Source organism: Acinonyx jubatus, chromosome B4 (assembly GCF_027475565.1).
Source record: "Acinonyx jubatus isolate Ajub_Pintada_27869175 chromosome B4, VMU_Ajub_asm_v1.0, whole genome shotgun sequence".
NCBI lineage: Eukaryota > Metazoa > Chordata > Mammalia > Carnivora > Felidae > Acinonyx > Acinonyx jubatus.
In genome coordinates this window covers 18,113,874-18,130,278 of record NC_069387.1, presented here as the reverse complement: position 1 = coordinate 18,130,278, position 16,405 = coordinate 18,113,874, and the positions used below count along the sequence as shown (strand labels likewise).

Genomic DNA, 16,405 nt, shown 5'->3' with positions numbered 1-16,405 from the left:
ATATTGTATATCTACTTTAATGTTGTTTTCAAGGTTTTAAAATCTATGTTTGCACACCAAAGTACTGTATTACTAATATATATGATGTTTTTGCCTATACCCTATTACTCAAAATTATGCATGTGAGGTTCATTAAAGTTGTTGCAAGTAGCTATAGTATGTTCACTTTCATTGCAATATATTTTTTTCTATTTTATTATACTACATTTGATTTAATATATGCATATTCAGTTGACAGAATTTGGATTTTTTGTATTACAAATAATGCAGTAATCTTGTATATGTTTTTTGATGCACATATGCATCAGTTTTGTTGATTGCATATTTTTTTGGATGTGCATATGAATGCGATTCCTAACAGGCTGAATTGCTGGATTATGGGGTATACATAAGCCTAGCTTTAGGAGATAATGACAAGGAAATTTATACCATCACCAGCAAGTATAAAGGGTCCAGCTGCTTTATTTCTTTAGTGTTGTCAACACTTTGTTTTTGCAGAATACTTGGTATTTGCTTACTGTTTTACTCAGCTCTGGCTGCTGTATCACAGACCAGGTGGCTTAAACAACAAATTTCTCACAATTTTGGAAGCTGAAGTCCTCTATTAAGGTGCTGGAAATTTAGGTTTCATTCCGAGGCCTCTTTTCTTGGCTTGCAGGCCGCCACCATCTCACTGTATGTTTAACATGATCTCCTCTTTGTGTGCTTATGAGAGGAGAGAGAAAAGCAGGTTTTCTGGTGTCCCTTCTTAAAAGGATGCTAATTCCGTAATGAAGGACTCACACTCATACCTACTGACCTCCCAAAGGTCTTATCTCAAAATACCATTACATTGAGCATTGGAGTTTCTTTTTTTTTTTTAATATTTATATATTTTTGAGAGAGAGAGCAGGAGCAGGGGAGGGGCAGAGAGAGAGGGGAGACACAGAATCCGAAACAGGCTCCAAGCTCTGAGCTGTCAGCCCAGAGCCCAGTGTGGGGCTTGAACTCATGAAGCATGAGATCATGACCTGAGCCAAAGTCAGATGCTTAACTGACTGAGCCACCCAGGCGCCCTGAGCATTGGAGTTTCAAAGTATGGATGAGGGGAGAGGGACACAAACATTCAGTCATAGCAGTAATTAGCATTGTCAGTCTTTTTTAATTTAGCTATTCTGTCTGACATGGTAGTACATATTAACCTAATATTTACTAGTACATAGTATACATTTAATTTAGATTTACCTGATGATTTATAAGGTTGAAGATTTATTCATATGTGTATTGAATCTTTTGTGAATTTTATATTCAAATGGCTTGCCAACTTTTTGGTTGCTTTTTTTTTCTTTTTTATGTATTTTTTTAGTATGGTTACTAGAAATGTTCTTTTTAATTTTTTTAAAATTCCAGTTCAGTGAACATGCAGTGTTATATTAATTTCAGGTGTACAATAAAGTGATCAGCAACCCTATACATACATTACTCAGTGCTCCACACAATAAGTTTTCTCTTAATCCCCTTTACCTATTTCACCCATTCCCCCCACCTACCTCCCCTCTGGTAGCCATCAGTTTGTTCTCTATAGTTAAGTGTCTGTTTACTGGTTTGTCTCCTTTTTTCTTTGTTTGTTTTGTTTCTTAAATTCCACACATGAGTTAAATCATGTGGGATTTGTCTTTCTCAACTGACTTATATCACTTAGCATTATACCCTCTAGGTCTGTCCATGTTGTTGCAAATAGCAAGATTTCTTTCTTTTAATGGCTGAGTAATATTCCTGTGTGTGTGTGTGTGTGTGTGTGTGTGCGTGCGCGTGCGTGCATGTGCACATGTGCACGTGTACACGCCACATCTTTATCCATTCATCTATAGATGGACACTTGGGTTGCTTCCATAATTTGACTTTTAGAAATTATGCTGCATTAAACATCGGGGTGCATATATCTTTTTGATTTAGTGTTTTCATATTCTTTGGATAAATACCTGTGGTAAGTCTATTTTTAATTTTGTGAGAAACTTCCATACTGTTATCCACAGTGGTTGCATTAGTTTGCATTCCCACCAACAGTGCAAGAGGGTTCCTTTTTCTCCACAACCTTGCCAACACTTGTTTCCTGTGTTTTTGATTTTAGCCATTCTGACAGGTGTGAGGTGATATCTTACTGTGGTTTTGATTTACATTTCCCAGATTATTAGTGATGTTGAGCATCTTTTTTTGTGTCTGTTGGCCATCTGTATGTCTTCTTTAGAGAAATATCTGTTCATTTCTTCTTCCTCTTCTTCCTCCTCCTCCTCTTCCTCTTCCTCTTCTTCCTCCTCCTCTTCCTCTTCTTCTTCTTCCTCTTCCTCTTCCTCCTCCTCCTCCTCCTCCTCTTCCTCCTCCTCCTCCTCTTCCTCCTCCTCCTCCTCCTCCTCTTCTTCCTCCTCCTCCTCTTCCTCTTCCTCTTCTTCCTCCTCCTCCTCTTCCTCTTCTTCCTCCTCCTCTTCCTCTTCTTCTTCTTCCTCCTCCTCTTCCTCTTCTTCTTCCTCCTCCTCTTCCTCTTCTTCTTCTTCCTCCTCCTCTTCCTCTTCTTCTTCTTCCTCCTCCTCTTCCTCTTCTTCTTCCTCCTCCTCCTCTTCCTCCTCTTCTTCTTCCTCCTCCTCTTCCTCCTCTTCTTCTTCCTCCTCCTCTTCTTCTTCTTCTTCTTCTTCTTCTTCTTCTTGTTATTTGGGAGCGCCTGGGTGGCTCAGTCGGTTGGGCCTCCGACTTCGGCTCAGGTCATGATCTTGCAGTCCGTGAGTTCGAGCCCCGCATAGGGCTCTGAGCTGACAGCTCAGAGCCTGGAGCCTGTTTCAGATTCTGTGTCTCCCTCTCTCTCTGACCCTCCCCCATTCATGCTTTGTCTCTCTCTCTCTGTCTCAAAAATAAATAAACGTTAAAAAAATTATTTGGGTTATTTGGTATTGAGTTGTATAAGTTTTTTGTATATTTTGGGTACTAACCCCTTATCAGATATGTCATTTCCAAATATCTTCTCCCATTCACTAGATTGTCTTCTAGCTTTCTTGTTTCCTTTGCTCTGCAGAAGCATTTTATTTTGATATAGCCCCAGTAGTTTATTTTGATTTTGTTTCCTTTTCCTCAGGAGACCTATCTAGAAGAATGTTGCTATGCCTAACATCAGAGACATTGCTGCCTGTGCTCTCTTCCAGGGTTTTTTATGCTTTCAGGTATTATATTTAAGTTTTTAATCCATTTTGAGTTTATTTTGTGTATGGTGAAAGAAAGTGGTCCAGTTTTATTCTTTTGCATGTAGGCCATTTTTCTCAACAGTGTTTGTTGAAGAGAGTATCTTTTTTCCATTAAGTATTCTTGCGTCCTTTGTCAAACACATGGGTTTATTTCTGGGCTCTCTTCTCTTCCATTGATTTATGTATCTGTCTTTGTGCCAGTCCCTTACTGTTTTGATTACTTTATCTTTGTAATATATCTTAAAATCTGGGAGTGTGATACCTCCAGTATTCTTATTTTTCAAGATCAATCTGGTTGTTCAGGGTATTTTATGGTCCCATGCCATTTTTAGGATTCTTTGTTCTAGTCTGTGAAAAATGCTGTTGATATTTTCGTAGGGATTGAATTAAATCTGTAGATTGCATTGGGTAGTATGACATTTTAGCAATATTCATTCTCCCAATCCATGAACATGGAATATCTTTACACTAGTTTGTCATCTTCAGTTTATTTCATCAGTGTTTATAGTTTCAGAATATAAACTTTCACCTTCTTGGTTTAGTTTATCCCTAGGTATTATATTATATTTGGTGCAATTTAAACCTGATTGTTTTCTCAATTTCTTTTTCTGCTACTTCATTTTAGTGTATAGTATTGCAACAGATTTCTCTATATTGATTTTGTATCCTGAAACCTTATTGAATTCATTTATCAGTACTGGTAGTTTTTTGGTGGAGTTTTTAGAGTTTTCTATAGATAGTATCATGTCGTCAGCAAATACTCAAAGTTTTATTTTTTCCTTACCAATTTGGATGCCTTTTATTTCTTTTTCTTCTCTGATTGCTGTGGCTAGGATTTCCAGTACTGTGTTTAATACAAACGGTGAGAGTGGACATCCTTATCTCTTCCTGATCTTAGGGGAAAAGCTCTCAGTTTTTCACTACTGATTTTGGTATTAGTTGTGGTCTTTTCATATATGGCCTTTATTATTTGGGGGGAGGGCTTTATTATGTTGAGGTAAGATCCTTCTAAACCCACATTGTTGAGAGTTTTTATCATGAGTGGGTGGTGCATTTTGTCTGATGCTTTTTCTGCATCTATTGAAATGATCATGTTTTTTTTTCTTATTAAAATGGTGTATTACGTTGATTAATTTGTGAATATTGAGCCACCCTTGCATCCCTGGAATAAATCCCTCTGGATCATTGTGAATGATTATTTTAAATGCGTTGTTGGATTTGATTTGCTAATATTTTGTTGAGAATTTTACATCTATATTCATCAGGCATATTTACATATATTCCTCTTTTTTGGTATAGTTTTTATCTAGTTTTGCTATCAGGGAAATTCTGGCCTCATAGAATGACTTTGGAATAAATTTTGGTTGTTTTTTTTCTTACTGATTTGTAGGGTTTTCAAATATATTTGATGTATAGGTACTTTTTTGGTTTTATGTGTTGTAAATAACTTCTTCCGCTCTGTGGTTCATTCTCTGTTGTCTCTTAATGGTGTATTTTATTGCACAGAAATTTCTAAAGTTAATGTCTGATTTAATATTCTTTTCCTTTATTCTTAGTTATTTGATTGTTTCAGAAAGTCTTTACCTTCATGGAAATAATTATCACGTTTTTCTATATCTTCTATAACTAAGTCAGTATAGGATGTTTATTATTGTCTGTTTTGTGTTATTGTTTACCTTTATGTATACATCAAAATACACCTAGAATTTATTTGCATGTAAAATACATTGTGGGAATCAGGTTTACTCCTTTTTCTTTAAAAAAATTTCTTTAAGTTTTATTTATTTGAGAGAGAGAGAAAGAGAGAGAGCATGAGCAGGGGAGAAGCAGAAAGAGAGAGAATCTCAGGTAGGCTCCATGCTGTCAGTGTGGAGCCCAATACAGGGCTCAAACTCATGAACTGTGATCAGAATGTTAAATGACATGAATCAGTGTCCATTTTTAAGTGGATCTTTAAGTTATTTATTTATTTTTGTGACTGCTTTAACTGATTCATAGTTATAGACTTCTTCATTTCAAGATGTGTGTGTCTAGTTTCACTGAAATTTCACAGTGGGTGCTTATAGAAGTGTGTTGCCTTTCCACTTGTAATAATTAAAGAGCAGGATCTTGAGTTTGATGATGACTTAGATATTAACCCTTGCATCTGTTGATAGACACATTAGCAGTGAAATGGAGAACATTTTGCAAGTTGATACAAAGAAAACCAGAATAACATTAAGTTTCAAAAAGATGTCATTGGTTTGACAGTGAAAATACATACTTGAAGTCTTGTTTTTAAGAGGTGTGTTGGAAACAAACAAAAAATCTCACAGTCTTTTTATGGATTTTTCCTGTTTCTTATTTTTAAGAATTAAATTTAAGACTACTTACTGCAAAAGATATTGCCATGAACATAGCTGTTGGTTTACCTGAAGCACATGCCCTTAACATGCTAAACACAAGGCAGTTATTTAAAGGATGTGTGAATCTTCAGTTCTTATTGTGACATACGTGAAAAATGATTGATGGTCAAGAAGATTAATAGAGCAAAACAAATTCTTACACAGTTTCTTCAGGGTACCATCTAAATGTAGAAAAAAGAATAGGCAAAGATGAAATGGTATAATAGAATGATATATGACATTTATATGTCAAGAGAACAGTGTTAACCTGTACTTGTTTATCACATATTTGCTAGTGTGCTTACAGATAAATATGCCTTGTCTTATTTGTAATTTATTAATCTAGAAATTGGTCAGGTCTAGTTAAAATACATATATTGGGAAATATTTTTAGCACTTATTAGGTTTATAGAGATTACTGTTGTGCTATTTATAAGAAAATATTTCAACATTGTTCTAAACCAGTGCTGAGAGAACTTTATGGGATGAAAATGTTCTCAGTGTTTTCCATTATAGTGTTTACTGGCAACACATGGCTATTGAGCACTTGGCTTGTGACAAGTGCAACTGAGGAAATGCATTGTTAAAATTTTATTTAATTTTAGTTAATGTAAATTTCACATTAAATGTCCACATGTGGCTGATTAGCATAGTCAACAGCATGCTGTTTTACATTTATCTAAGTTAAAACATGTTAAAATACTTAGAACAGTATTTTTTAGATAATCAGTACTTATCACTTGTTGCTATTGTTATTAACATTATTATCTGCTTATAGTGTATTTTGGGAAATAGGTTGGTCACATGAATCCAGTTAACAAGATATTGTCTTAAATATTTGTGCACTAAAAGCTCTAAGAATCTGTCAGCAGTACTCTTTGGTATCCATTCTCCTGACATCCACTGGCTTAAAAAAAATGGTTTCATTGGATTCTCTGGTGTGAAATTTGAGATCTTTTCATGATTTAAAAGCTGAATTATATAAATTGTGAACTCTCTATACTTCTTGTTCTTTCTTTATTTTCTTATTTCTTTTATATTTTTAAAATCACAACGGAGAAGATTTGGATTTACATCAGTAAGTTAGAGGAAGAACAATGCAAATAAAAATAAGTTTTTTATTTCTGAATCTCACATTAAATGATGAAAACAACATAAGCACATACCTCTGCTATCTACTGGATAAGAAAAATCAGTTTTGTTCTTTAAGTTTCATAGAATTGCAATATTTATTTATTTATTAATGTTTATTTACTTTGAGAGAGAGTGTGTGAGCTATCAGGGGGAGGGGCAGAGAGAGGGAGAGAGAGAATCCCAAGCAGGTCCACGTTGTTAGCACAGGCCCCATGCAGGGCTTGAACTCACCAACCAGAGATGGTGACCTGAGCTGAGATCAGGAATTAGACACTGAACCGCCACTCAGGTGCCCCTGCCATATGTATTTATAAGACCTCACAAAATGTTTGATTTAAACATTTTAAGAGGCACATAACTTGCACCTGAAGATAATTTTAACTAAGAATACCCTCATTTCTAGTCTGTTGATTTTCTGTTGTTATCCTCAGTTTGGAGCTACCTCAATATGAGGTCATGAATTCCCTCAATATTCCTGTGAAACAAGCCAATTTAATTTGGATAATCATTGCTATTATCTTTTTATTTTAATTGCACTTCTGCATTTTTCATGTAGTAGCCTTGAGGTCCTTTACAAAACCATATTTAGATTTTAACCTTCTGCTGTTCTATAAGCTTAGGCAAAGATCCTGAATGTATCTGGCTGATAGTTTTAAGCTATAATAAATGCAGCTTCCCAAAATGCTTATGTCCCACAATGCCAGAGGCCAGACTTCAACAACAAGAATAACTGATCCTCTTTTGTGTGAAGTTTTCTAGGACCAGAAATTGTGATGTCAGTAGGAAAGCAGCAGTTAGGAAAAGATATTCATAGAGAGCACAACTAGAATATAGTTAATGGGCTTCAAAAAATTAACTGCGATAAAATTTGAAATTAATCTATTGCAAGGCTGATCAACAATAATATGTATTTTTTCTAGTCTGTATTCTCACAAAAGGCACTAATGTTGGTAGTACAACTTACACTGAATACAACTGACCTTATTTAGAACAGATGCTGATGGTTGCTTACTTCCTGGCTGTGTCCCCTTGATCCTAACTGTCCTCTGATTTTGTTCAAGGATCTACCTTCATATACTTGTCAGTGAGCTTCATAGGTCTATTCTCAGCCTAGAGGTGAAGGGTGTCAGCCAGCCATGTTGGCCTCATCACCTTTGAAGAGGTTGACTTGGCATGGGCTCCATGTCTCTCCTGGCCAATAAGAGTGCTGTTGCTGGGAGTGCATCCTGAGAAGGGTTTTTTTGTTGGTAAAAAGATACAAGAAAAAAATGGGCCCTGTTCTGCCTCTGAACTTCACTGGGAATACAACAGTGATGCAGCTTGTGTAGCTATCATCTAACCTGTCAGGGAGCTAATTTGAGAACATAGCCTATGAACTGAAACTTGTAAATAACCAGAGTCCTTGCTAAAGGCATGGAGCTTTTGCAATAACCAAGCAAAAGAAGTGTTCTCCCAATTTCCCGGTTTTGTGCATAATAATTGCCACATTATTTAAACCATAGGAGTAGGGATTTTCAGTTTCTTGTGGTCCAAAGTTTCATAACTCATATATTTCAGTATTATTTTTATGTTTAAATGAAGGTAGGTGTTAATAATTATTTGAATAAAGGCAAGTTTAGGATGATAATTTCACATTTTTTTCCAGATACAGAAATATCTTTTACTCATGGTTATCTGGATTAGGATTACTATGATCTGTCCATGCCTGCTAGCTTGTATGCTGAATTAGTTCACCTTTTTGTTTCTAAGTTCTATCTCATATAAATAAGAATTTTAAAACTTATTTAATGTTCAGGATATAAAGCAATTTGATTTGTGTTTTTTTAAATGACCATGATAAAATCAAAGGAAAACAAGAACATCAATTAGAACATTTTATTAAAATATTCAGATGTATAATGAACTTAAGGTTCTGATTCAGATGCCATGAAAACATTTAATATATTCAGTAAGAAAATTTATTTGTAAGTGTAATAATTAGTATTCTGAATCCCTTCTATTTCTACTATTGCATAAGATGAGTTTCCATCAGATTTCACAGACTAGAATTTTCTATAAACTACATACCCTAGATCATACTTGATCTTGATGGTACTATTTCAGATGATTAGATATGGTCTCCAGGCATCCTGATGTTGTGCCATATAACGGGTTTGAGAAGGAGTATACAGAACTCTAAAGAAAAACACATTGAAAAGGTTAGGATTTTAGGCATTAAAATAACAGACCTCTTTCTAGATCATGCAGAATGAAGTGAGCATTCCTGACTCTCCGCTAGTACCTTTAGTCCACACTGCCTGCACTGTTGACAGGCCTAATGTTGGTGTGTGTATCCAAGGCCATTGGGGCATAGGACTGCCTTATCCTCACCTCTGGTGAGACAGGGGAGTGCAGTGGCCAGAAGCTTGACTCTTTCTAGGGTGCTGGTTTCTCTAAGTCTGCTGTATTGATCACAGTTGAGTTAAACAAAACAAAAAAAAAAATACAAAACCACTACCACCGCCAACAACAAAAAACCCCAGCTTTTAGTTGAGAGACTTACAGTTTACAGAATATATTAGGAAACCTAAAATGTGGAGTTTTTTTTAGGACAGACACCTTGATTGCTTCAACAAATAAATCACAAAGAAAACATGAGAGAGAAAGAAAATGGAACCTAGAGGTTAAGAGTCTTAGGAAACATACCTGTCAATTTGGATGTATATACCATATATCTATCCTGATTTTAAAAATACAGCAACAACAGCAGTTGAACATTGAATATTTGATGATATCAAGGAATTGTTATTAAATGTTTACATGTGATATTTTCATATTTTTTAAAAGTCTTTATTCCTTAATGGTACAACTGAAGTCTTTACATGTGAAATTAAATGATACCTGGGATTTGCTTAAAAATACTCTGGTTGACACCAAGTGAGCCCTAATGTAAATTATGGACTCTGGATGATATGGAGATACAGATTTGTCTATGTAACAAATGTACCACCTCTGGTGCAGGATGTTGATAATGGGGTAGGCCATGTGTGTGTGAGGCAGGGGAGGGGATATATGAGAGCTCTGTGTGTCCTCTGCTCAATTTTGCTATGAACCTAAAACAGCTGTAAACAAAACAAAGTCTTAAGGAAAAAAAAAAAAAGCAAACCACCATCACCACTCTGATGTGTAGTGGGAATGGGTAGCAGTAGAGGTGAAACAAGAATGACCATGGGTTGGCAATTACTGAAGTTGGGTGATGGATATACAGAATTTCATTATACTGCTCTCTCTATATCAGGATATGAGAATGTTCTCTGAGTTTTTAGAGGAGTATTTTGGAGAAGTCAATTTCACTGTTACAAAGTCAGGAAAGGTACATTTGGTTTAAAATAACGTTATTGTTTCTGAAACAACAGAAATCAAAGCAGCAACAAAGTTCAAGAACTATGACAGATTTCTTCTCTAGCCTTTCTTAATGGAAAGGAAAAAAATGTGAAAGAGGAATTGTTTTTGATTAGGATAGAGAAAAGGAAATTGTTTCCAAGGTTCTCCAGAGTCACTGACTGCACTCATATGCATACATAGTAGAGTCTTGAAAGCACCTTGAAGGGTGGGTCTTTGATATGAACCCCTACCTGTGTGCCAGAGAAGCCATTTCTCAATAGAAAGAAAAAGATGTACAACACCTTCCTAGCAGCTTTTTAATTACTACAAGTTTATAAGATGTTAATATAAAAATGCTAAATTTAAAAGACTACATTTTATTTCTTATATCATTTATATCTTTCAGATACTAAATGTTAAAGATTTAAAAAAAGTAAATTTTCCTTCCTTTACTAAAAATGAAGTAGCTTTGTGTTATGCATATCTACTTTGCCAGGAAGATAAATTACATTAGGCCTCTTAAATATCCATTTATTTATTCATTGGAGGGGCTACATTTTAATTTTTGCTGTGTCTTGATTGACTTGAAGTACCATCCAAATTAATTCTCTCTGTGCTCTGTGAAATATTTTCTTGTTTTCATTCCTACCAAAACAATACTAAAAGTATGTATGACATCATTAGTAAATAAAACACACAAAAAAGCCAAGTGTTGTGTTAACCTTCAGCCATATCAACCAACTCTCCAGAACTACTAGAAACTGTCTGATCTGGCACCTTGTTACTCATTTCAGTAATGGTAACAACTGTTCATGGCTTATTTTCATTTAAAAAAAATGGGGGGGGGGAATCAACACTTTGTTTTCTATATGCTCACTTTGACAAGAGAATGAATCAGATATATTTCTAAAATCGGATGTAAGGAGGTTTTCATAGATAAGAAGTGACATGTCAGGCTAATCCTATTTTATACCCAAATGAATGCTCATATTACCTACTTAAAGAGATGAAAAAGATTTTATTGCCCATTTTCTCTCTAGACTACTTATTGCACTAAATAAGGAATGACCCTAAAAAGGCTCAAGAAAGATGTAATACACTTTAATTTTTCCTTTAGTCTTCTGAGTTATCAGGTAATAGCTCACACCTAAATTTAAAGGGAGCACAGAATGCTATCCTTCCTTTTGTTTTTGGGAATAGAATACAAAGTCAATAAAGAGTTACTACGGGTAGCTGACTAATACTCTGGGTTAAACTGATATTTTCCAGATTTGTCAGCTCTCGTTGAGTATGAATAGTGACCACAAAGCCACTTAACAGTGAACTGACTTTACAAGCAGATTGAATCTGTCCTGGAATGGAAAATTCTCACTGCACATTTAGAGCAACTGAAATTCCTTCCCATTTCCAATGAACTGACTCTGCTAAAACATTCCTCTCAGCCATGATGTGGAAACATGTCCAGATGACCCTGTGTGTGTGTGTTTCTGCTTCTGAAACAATACAGTTCACAATTAGCACTTACCTCCGTTTTCTCTGGGTCCCTCCAGTTCCCATAAACTGGATTAACAAATGCTTGGTTAACACTTGCTTTAGTTTTCCTTAAAGCACACAGGGCCATTAACAGAAAAGAAGAAGGAGAAGGGGAAGGGGAAGGGGAAGGAGAATTAAATGTAGCACCGTCCTTTTTCAGGTTATTATCTGATAGACATATTTGAGAGACACATTGTCTAAACAGCATACTTATTTTTATGAATGTATTATCATAAGTAAAGTTCTTTTTTTTCTTTTTCTCTTTTTTTTTTAAGGACTCCAAGGCAACCACATTCTTGAAAGCAAATGTAGTTTGAACTCTGGATATTTAGATCCAAATAAACACAGGCAAATAAAAAGTGGCATAAATCAGTATTAAAGTTGATTTCTTAAAATGTTACTCAAGTAATACAAAGGATACAACATTAAAAAGTGCTGCCTATATGGAAAGGCCACCTCAGACTTCAAAAGTACCAAACCACCAAATCCTGAGGACTATTTTTCATGACAGTGTCTGTTACAAAGATCTATAGCAATGAATCAGTGTTTAACATTTTAAATAGTAAATGCCAATCTGAGTGTTTTGAAGAGTTCTTAATGTTAGTGTTTTTTCTTTAATGAATCATAAGAAATATGTGTTTGATAATGTCCTTGATAATCTCACATAGTGGTCTAGGTCTGCTTAATTGACTCTGATTAACTGCACTCCTAATGATCACTTTCTTTATATTCTTAATTACTTAAGGGTCAATAGACTTATTAGAAGACAACAAGCCCTGGAATAGTTGGCCACAACTGGAATAAAAAATGTATTCATGACAGGAACAAAAAAATATAACCAGATAACTAAAGATACTTCATTAAAGATTTCTGGAAAGATCCCATACATGGCATACACACACACAATGGAGAATGGAAGACCAATTGTAGGATACTTGCCAGTGTCTTGAAGGCAGCCAGGAGGGAAAAAACAAACATATATAAATATATGTGTGTGTGTGTGTGTGTGTGTGTGTGTGTGTGTGTGTGTGTGTGAGTGAGAGAGAGAGAGAATATTTTTGCCTAGTCAGGGTATAATGGCAATAAGTCTGTCAATAATATACCTGTAAATCCTAAGGGAAAAGGTTATGAAGACGAAACTCTTATCATTTGTTTTTTCAAAAGAAATTGTCAGAGTTATAACCTCTTATTGTCATTTACCAAACCACATAATCCTCTTCTAAGAAATGACAGTATTAGTGAGTCCAGCAGCCTAATCTGGGTAATAGTGTTTATTGGCAATACATTTCTCCTGTGGATTCAGTCTTCAAAGCTTCCTCATTTCCACTATTTCTATACAATTGGCTTAAATATTCAATAGCTTAACCAGTTCACACTTACTGTGTCTGTGGCTATCAATGCATAGGGACATATATACCATCCATATTTGTGGATTATTATTTGAAAGAAATCATAGAGACACTATTAAATAGTGAGGCAACAAGTATCTGTTAATTCCTTAACTGTATCAAGTGAATACTTATGAGTTGCTACAGTTAGGTTGAATAAATGGTATTTGATTCTTTGCCTTTCCCTCCTCCAAGACTAGTAAATCAAAGTTCTCAGAGTAGTAAGCTCAGTAAATGATGTAGTTAGGCACAGGCCTCAGCAGGGCTGCTTTTAGAGTTGAGACTGGGTAGGGAGTTGAAGAGAAGTTTCAAGATGCCAAAACAAAGGCTGGAGAGAGAGAACATGGGGGTAGGGAGTAACAAAACAAAATGGAAATTAGAAACTAGATAAAGATCAGACAACTGCAGACACAGCTCAGCACAGCTCAGAAAAATTAATCTCAGCTGAAATCAGGCATGGAATCAGGAAGCAAGAGGAAATCTAAACCATAGGGTTAGACAGGACAGATGATCCAAAAGCCAGGCAGACAACCGGGAACTGAAGGAATAGGCTTGGAAGTCAATTGGATAGAAGTGAGGAACAGGCAACACAAAAGATCTTGATGTGAGACAATTATTTTTGGCTTTGCTGGGACCCCAGGTGACCTATACCAAGATTGGCAGGCAGAAGGAAGGTAAATTGATCAATCTTCCAGTCCTGTTAAATTCAGCTATGGGAGCTACTTCTGAGAGAATTTTAGGTCTTAACTAATGTTCTCTTAAAATGACAAAAGCAAAAAAAAAAAAAAAAACCGAAAAACAACTATAGGTGCCTAGCCTTTGGGGATTGGGTGACCACAAAGAAAAAAAGATGATACTTAAGGATGTGAAGTTGTAGTAAAAGAGGAAAGGGTCACAGTATGAGTAGTATGTGAGCAATGGTAAATTCTTCCTACTTTAAATTATGTTTATTAGCAACCACAGACGACTGTTTTTCCCACATCAAAGCTATGTCTCCCAACATTAGAAACTTCTGAATTGTTAGGCTTAATTCTTAATAGCTTTCCTGTTTATAGGGTAAAATATTACCCATCATCCATAGAGGTTCCATTAAGTAAATTACTAGCTAGTGTCAACTCCATACGTTTACTATTTTAAGTACTATAATTTTCCATCTGTATCAGTTACCTATGTTTGATATTCAAACATAATTTTACTTAAAATGATAGAAATGAAGAAATCTTAAAATGAAAGAAATGATTCCCTTGCCTTTGGGGATGTGTCAAGTAAGAAATTGCTATGGCTGAGGTCAGAGAGGTCTTTTCCTGCTTTCTCCTCTAGGGTTTTGAGGGTTTCCTGTCTCACATTCAGGTCCTTTATCCATTTTGAGTTTATTGTGGTTTATATACACAATGGAGTACTACGTGGCAATGAGAAAGAATGAAATATGGCCCTTTGTAGCAACATGGATGGAACTGGAGAGTGTTACGCTAAGTGAAATAAGCCATACAGAGAAAGACAGATACCATATGGTTTCACTCTTCTGTGGATCCTGAGAAACTTAACAGAAACCCATGGGGGAGGGGAAGGAAAAAAAAAAAGAGGTTAGAGTGGGAGAGAGCCAAAGCATAAAAGACTCTTAAAAACTGAGAACAAACTGAGGGTTGATGGGGGGGTGGGAGGGAGGGGAGGGTGGGTGATGGGTATTGAGGAGGGCACCTTTTCAGATGAGCATGGGTGTTGTATGGAAACCAATTTGACAATAAACTTCATATATTGAAAAAAATGATAGAAATTAAAATGAGGAAAACAAAATGTTTGATTATCAAGTTTTCTGCCATTTCTACCATTGTATGGTACAGTGATAAACCTGTATTAGGCTAAAATATGCTATGTTTAACTTACTGTATTTTTCAATAGGCAGATGGCTCTAATAAAGTTGAGGTTTCAAAGAATCTCACCACCTTCAGGAATCAGCAAGGAATTGACTTAGAATTTCAGAGTAGAGAGAAAAGGTAGCATGGATCACATGAGTTTTCCATCTATAACTTAATCTTTCATTCACTTAAATTATTATTAAGCTTCTGTATCCAATATGTACAGACACTGTATACAGTGGCATTTTGAGTGGGCTAAAGAGAGATGTCAGTGTAGAACTAGCATAATTCTGATGGAAATTTCCACTTTAAATTTAGTGAGCATATGTGTAACTCTAAAGGAATTCACTTCATGGCTTATTAACTAACAAAATTGTTTTAGTGTTGATTAAAAACATGGAAGTATTGGGGCACCTGGGTGGCTCAGTTGGTTAAACATCTGATTTCAGCTCCGCTCATGATCTGGTGGTTCGTGGGTTCAAACCCTACATTGTGCTCTGTGCTCACAGCTCAGAGCCTGGAGCCTGCTTCAGATTCTGTGTGTGTCTCTCTCTCACTGCCCTGCCCCTGCTCATGCTCTGTCTCTCTCAAAAATAAAAATAAATGTTAAAAAATTAAAAAAAAACACGGAAGTGTTTATCATAGGTATCTGAAATTATTGTAAATGGTCAATGAAGAAAAACTAAAAACAAAAACTCATCTATGTTACATCCATTAAACATGACTTTGAGATAAATGTTTATTATATGTATTTATTAACAGCTTTATTAAATTATAACTCATACACCATAAAAATTTACACATATGAACATGTAATTAAATGTTTCTTAAAATTTTATTATTAATTTTAAATACTGTGGTGTGTGTGTATATATATGTATATGTATATATATACATATATATATAACATAAAACTTGACATTTTACCATTTTTCAGTGTATAATTCAATGGCATTCATTATATTCATAGTGTTACGCAACCATCACTTCTACTCACAAAATGTTTTCATCACCAAAAATAGAAATTTTCTAACCATTAAACCATGATTTCCCATTTCTTCCCATTCTCCTTTTCTTCCAGCCCCTTTTCCTTCTTTACCCCTGCTTTACTTTCTGTCTCTATGAATTTGCCTATTCTAGGTACTTTGCATAAATAGAATCATTATAATAGTTACCTTTTTGTGTCTGCTTATTTCACTTGGTATAATGTTTTCACGATCCACCCATATCGTAGCATGTATATAAAGTTCAGTGATTTTTATGGTCGAATAATATTCCATTGTGTGCATATGTTGTACTTTGTTTACTCATTCATCAGATGATAGACACTTGAGTTGTTTTCACCTTTTGGTTATCGTGAATGATGTTACAAATGTTGGCAAAAAAATGTTTGAGTCCCCATTTAAGTTATATATCTTTTCATTTGTATGTTTGCATTTGTATATCTTTACTGAAGAAATGTCTATAAAAGTCTGCTTCTTTTAATCAGGTTGTTTTTCTCTGTTATTGAGTTGTAGGAGTTGATACATATTCTGGAT

General features: G+C 35.2%; 1 protein-coding gene across 3 annotated transcripts in view; it reads right to left on the bottom strand.

Moving 5' to 3' along the window:
* Positions 1-8,588: 8,588 nt before the first annotated feature.
* Positions 8,589-16,405, bottom strand: part of MALRD1 (MAM and LDL receptor class A domain containing 1) — a 754,681-nt gene continuing 746,864 nt past the window's right edge. For all 3 annotated transcript variants that reach the window (XM_027074220.2, XM_053225367.1, XM_053225368.1), the window contains 2 exons: positions 11,616-11,691; positions 8,589-8,902 (listed from right to left, as the gene is read on the bottom strand). In XM_027074220.2, coding sequence (XP_026930021.1) covers positions 8,822-8,902; positions 11,616-11,691 — 157 coding nt within the window. In that variant the 3' untranslated portion in view covers positions 8,589-8,821. The remainder of the gene's footprint in view (positions 8,903-11,615; positions 11,692-16,405) is intronic.